The 5,759-nt window shown below is 58.9% G+C and overlaps 1 protein-coding gene across 1 annotated transcript in view; it reads right to left on the reverse strand.

The window, feature by feature from the left end:
- The window catches only part of LOC113215273 (uncharacterized), a gene marked incomplete at its 3' end in the record, with an annotated part of 44,266 nt that continues 38,507 nt past the window's right edge, over positions 1–5,759 (reverse strand). The window contains 2 exon segments of the mRNA XM_026434882.2: positions 1–567; positions 875–1,036. Coding sequence (XP_026290667.2) covers positions 1–567; positions 875–1,036 — 729 coding nt within the window.

The following is a 5,759-nucleotide window of genomic DNA, read 5'->3' on the forward strand; positions in this document are numbered from 1 at the left end:
AGGGTAGTAGGGGCGGGGTGTGGAGGACACCACCACCGGCCTGGGCGTGGAGCTGACCACCGAGACGGCGGGCGTGGAGGGGTAGTACGGGCGGGGCGTGGAGCTGACCACGGCGGGCGTGGAGGTCGGGTAGTATGGGCGGGGCGTGGAGCTCACCAAAGAGACGGCGGGCGTGGAGGACGGGTAGTACGGACGGGGCGTGGAGCTGTAGGGCGGGAGGTAGGAGGTGGCGGGGGGCAGGTACGCGGCCGGCGTGGACACGCGCACGCCGTAGGGCGAGGGCGGCGTCACGTACACCGTCTCGGGGGGCGCGACGCTCTGGCCGGGCTGGTACACCACGTCGTAGGGGCTGGGCGTCGGGTTGGGGATGATGGCGTTGGCCACGCCGACGCCGCCCTGGCTGGGCGCGTACTTGGCCGAGGCCACGGCGCGTCCGATGGGCTCGTCGCCCACCCACATCTTCTTGGTGCGCACGATGCGGTAGCCCTGGTTGTCGGCGACGTAGTCGCGCAGGCGCAGGTAGCCGTCCGCGTCCACCCAGCCGTAGGTCCCCACGACCGTGCCGTCCTGCAACACACAAAGAGTCGATGGGTGGCCTACTCTCCAGGCGCGACCGGCGCGGCCGGCTCCCACCACTGCAGCCCGACTGACGTGAGGCCCGACTCGGCCTGACTCCACTTTGCATCGCGCCAAGCTCGCACCTTATCTCAGATGATTTAGTCGGTCTTGCTAAAGTAACACGATAATTTACACGTTTCTTGCAGAAGCCATGACATTGTACCACTGTATGTTACGCACAATAATATAAAAGATGATTTGTTTTTAAATGTGACTGAGAGAAGTGACTTGTTGGCACAGTGATAGGCCACCTCACCTCAAGGCGCTTCTCTTTGCGGTACTGGCCGCTGTCCGTCTGGTAGCGGAAGTATCGCTCCGGGCCCTCGTCCGTCTGGATGTGGTACTGCGAGGTCTGGGCCAGGTTGTAGCCGCCCAGAGCACCGCCGAACCGCGCCCGCGCCACCGCGCACAGGGAAGCCTGCAGACAGAAACACACACAGAGATTAGAGAGATATTACGGCAAGTCGTCTACATCACAAAACAGCGAGCTTTGATACACATTGTTCAAAGCTTTCGGCGAACCCTGCAGGACTGTAAGTTACTTGAATGTTACTGCAAGCTACGGTGAACCAAAGGTTGCACATCACCGCCACTTTCAGTTTTGTCTTTTATTCGTTCGTGGTGCGCTCTCTGTATGGCGCGCCGCCATATTCCACCTTTTCCAGCAGTGTTTGCATTGGGCTTGCACCGCGGTGACGTCGCACTGGAAGTCGTGGGCAGCGAGGCTACGGGGCGCAGAGCGGCGCGCACAACGGAACGCGCATGTAGTTTATAGGGCCCCGCCATGGCCACGCCCAGCAGCCCCAGCGCAAGTGTGGCACACGGAGTGGCACACGGAATGGCACACGGAATGGCACACTGTGTGGCAGTGGCACGCTGTGTGGCACGCTACAAAACAGCGTGGCACACTCAGAACATATCGGCTGCTCATGACTCATTGGCGTTGCATAGCCGGCACCATCGGGGATATGGGAGGGAGGGGGGCACCCCTCGTCAGAAGCAGTGTAGGCAGTGAGGGAAGAGAGAAGAAGTAAACAAAAACAACACAATTAAACTCCTACTGAGTGTGAGTGTGAGTGTGTGTGTATGTGTTTTGTCTTTAACGTAACTGTTGGTCTGAAATGAAGACAGGATGGCTGCAACAACGCGCAAGAAAGCAAGAACTATACGTACTGACCAGTCCGGCTCCGGTCGGCCGCCATCCGGCTTGCATCGCGACAGACACTTTGGCGCCGGAAGCGACTAGACCCCCTCCCCTCCATGTCTTTGCCTTCTCTCTCTCTCTCTCTCTCTCTCTCTCTCTCTCTCTCTCTCGCTCTTGCTCTACCTTAAGATAGTACCCGTTTGTACGTGCAGCGCACACACACCCACGTCTTGCATAACCGGGCGAGCGGCCAGCGGGGCTGGGCAGCGGCGGACACCAAACGGAGCACGATCTGCTGAGGAGAGAGAGAGAGACACAGAGCGAGTGAGAGAGCGAGCGAGCGAGAGAGAGAGAGAGAGAGAGAGAGAGAGAGAGAGAGAGAGAGAGAGAGAGAGAGAGAAGGGGTGGGAGGGAGGAACTCGTACTAGGAGCAGTACCGCGACAATGCGAATGGAGGCAAGTAGGTAGGTACCATTTGTTCTAAATTACCCACGATGCCTTTTTCAGTCGATCTCTGTACGGGCTGAGGCTATCGCCGGTGTCGTCACGCGCGGTTCCCACTCACGCGCGCTGGCGCCGTCCTACAGGCTATTGCCTTGCATTTGAATAGATAGGATAGGGTAGACGGAGAGGTCACCTACCGGCTGGGGCTGGGCTAGAGCACCACTATGTGCTGCTAGACCAGCGGAAGTTCATCACAACGAGCGTTTTTCTCGGTTTTGCTGGAAGCGAACAAAGTTTGTATGATCCATTCGACAATTGACGGGGTCTCGGCGCCTGCGAGCTCCAGGGTAGGCCGCCCCGCAGTACACACGTGCACTGTAGGCAAGATGTTGCCTACCCATCAGGCGCTATAAACGTTTTCATAGGCTGAACTGGCTGAACTTTGCAGTTTCGTGACGACTGATGACCCTTTTTCTGGGGATTACATGTTCACCATCGTTTATTTAGGGTATTGAAATCTAAGGTTGTGGTCACATAGTGGCCACGACGCTGCGAATCGCCAGATTCAGGACTCTGTCGCGTTCTCTGGACTTCTGGACTCTGGTCCTGGAGTGGGGCGCTTTCCCTGTCACCACTATGCGTGCCGCCGCGTGCCGCACTGCAGGGCCTGCAGTGGTAGAAGGGGGGGGGGGCAGAAGGGGGCGTGCGGTAACCGCCTCTGTCGCCATCAACAACAACATTCACGTTCGTTGTGGTACGACGCGATTTGTTATAACAAGCGCAGCGGCGGGCGCAGCTGGCGACTGTCCTCTTTTTTCCCTTCTATCCTTCTTCATTCTCCACCCTCTTCGTTTTGAAACAGGATGGGTACTCGTTTATCAGTTAACGCCTCGAGCCGACAGAAATAATTCGACGAGAGGGTGTTTGTACGCCCCTTATGCCTCGTATGAACCCTCTGCAAAAAAATGTGCTTCTAGCAGTGTGAGCCAGCCACGTGACCCACAATCGTGCACAACGCTCCGCTAAACGAAACAAATAGTGCAGTAACGATGCAAAAGCAAGGCCGGGGTGTCACCGGCCGCCGCGCAGCCCCAAGGCACAGCTAATCAGCAGCCAATCGGGCACTAGCCGACAGCTGTACGACGACAGCTAGAGCAGTTCGACAGCCCGCTGGGCAGCACCATCAGGACCTGCGCCGCCACCAGCGGGGCGCGGCGGGCGCGACCTTCACCCTCCGCGCTCGCGGAGACTTCGAGGGGGGACAGAGATCAGCGCGGCGCCGGGGCAGGGCTATTAGAGAACGAGACCGGTCGTGCGGAGCCTTTCTCACGTCCCGGCGCGTTCGTACGTGTGGTCGCGGAGCCCGGCGGAGGATAGCCATGCGATAGACGCGCGCCGAGCGCGAGGCGAGGGTCAGCGACCAAAATCGGGGCGAATTAAAGAGCCACCCGGGCCGCGGCGTCGACGGCAGAGCTGTCATCAAATCTGATTAAAACACGGCGCAGCCAGGCTGACCACGGCGCCGCGCGCCTGACGTGCGCGCTCAACGCTCAACAGCACCGGCACCCCACCACGCCTCGCCACGCCTCGCCACGCCCCGCCCGACGCTGTCACGGTCAAGGCTGCGGCCTGGGCCTAGCCGGCCCGGCCACTGCTAGCGCATACCCGGCCGGACCCGCGGACCGGCCGCGAACCCGAACCCGCAGATCTGGTGGCGCTGGTGGGCGCCCCCTCTCCCGAGCGGCTTACTCACACGACGGGACGGCGCCCCCGCGCGAGCCGCCCCCGCAGCCCGGGGAACACGTCGCCGACCTCGGCGCCCAAACATCGCTAATGAACGGAGTCTCATTGCGCAATCCGAGGGAGACGGGCGGATGCAGGAGTAATTGAAGGAAGGGAAGGATGAGGATGAACCCACGCAGTAAATGCAAAACAAAAACGAACTCGGACCGCTTTAACATTGTTCCGCAAAACTGTCTTCAACAACATGACTCAATGAACGCAGCCAGGTACATCAAGGAAACGAACCGGTAACGTCACGGAAGCTGACAGTGAAAGCAAAGAAGCGCGTCTCGCTGTGAACGAGAATGCAGTTCCCCCGGGGGAAGCGCGACGTGACCTGGAGGTTGCCGTGCTCGCACGCGTACGTGAGTGCGTGAGGGCGTTCTCTAACTGGGCGGGGCGAGGCGAGGTGGGGCGAGGTAGGCACGCCCGCTTACCACGCCGCCCGGGCGGGTTGCCTACCCCGGTGTGCTCAGGCGGCTGTCGGGCAGCGGGTGGGTGGAAGACATCAACACAACACTTGATGTTCCTGTCATAACTCAAACATGTATCTGAGCGTACTTACTCGCACACGAAATCAGATAAGATACCTTTTGTCAGATAAATATATTCACTCTTCCGGAGGACTATGACTAATAAAAGTATAAAAGTATGAAGGGTCACCGGCGAGAACCGATTGCGACACTAGTACATCCCCAGCTATAAAAGTAGTAGAGATGCTAGAGACAGACAAGAGAGCGCGCCGCCCCATCCTCTCCCCCTACCGCCTGCAGCCGCGCCTTGTTTCGACTTGCAGTCTGCAGTGAATGCGGCTGCGTCCGCGCGGGCATCCTGTGCCTCGTCCTGCGCGCGCCATTCAGAACCGCGAGCTCGGAGAGGAGAGGAGGGAGGGGGCGTCGCGGTCACGACCACCTCCTTAAAAAGCTCGTCTCTTATCTGCCCGGCGGCGGCGGCGTCCTCGGCGCTTGGTAAGTCATAGGTCATCCGTTAGTTTTGGAGTTATGTCAGGTTATGTCATGAGGCAGACGGTCTACATTGCAGAGATAGATGTGTGTGTGTGTGGGTTCAGAAGGAAGGCGGTTCGTCATTTGTTTATAGCCGCTCCGTCTGTCGGGCCGGGGGGCGGACACATGCGTGACGGGTCTGAGTGGGTCATCCGAAACGCGACCGATAGAGTCATTGAGTCTCCTAATATAGGAGGATGAGGAACGTTTTCGTAAGGCGATGAAAGCAAGTAGTTACACACATTCCGCAATAAGACAATCAGGTCGCATTGTTTACATTTTTTCCTACCTAGACGATGGTTAAAAAGAGGTATAAAATAAATGCAAGAAGGTAGTGGTGGGGAACTAACGCGACACCGTTCCAAGAACGGCCTCTTGCGCTCCGGGCGCGCGCGCGGGTGGGCCGTCACGGGCCGTCCCACCGTCCCGTCCCACGACAAGCAGAGCGATGAGCAGGACGGCGGAAATGGCCAGTCTGTGAGTCGCACCAGCAGCACCAGCAGCCGGACGAGGGGGGGAACGGTGGTCGGGCACACTTTCGATGCACCGGGCGTCGCCAACAGACGAAGGCAAGCACCGGAGCACCGGAGCAATTTGGAAAGCAAAACGCGAAACAAATAAAGACATGTGTGTGTGCCTTGTACCTGTAACTGAACTGGCTCGCGGTCTCCGCCGCCGCCGCCGTGTTATGACAGCTGCACGGCGAGCCAATTAGCAGCGCAAACAGATTACTGCAATGAGATCGAGAGGTGTGGTTCAAACTATCG

Source organism: Frankliniella occidentalis, unplaced genomic scaffold (assembly GCF_000697945.3).
Source record: "Frankliniella occidentalis isolate FOCC.00 unplaced genomic scaffold, Focc_3.1 Scaffold273, whole genome shotgun sequence".
Lineage (NCBI taxonomy): Eukaryota > Metazoa > Arthropoda > Insecta > Thysanoptera > Thripidae > Frankliniella > Frankliniella occidentalis.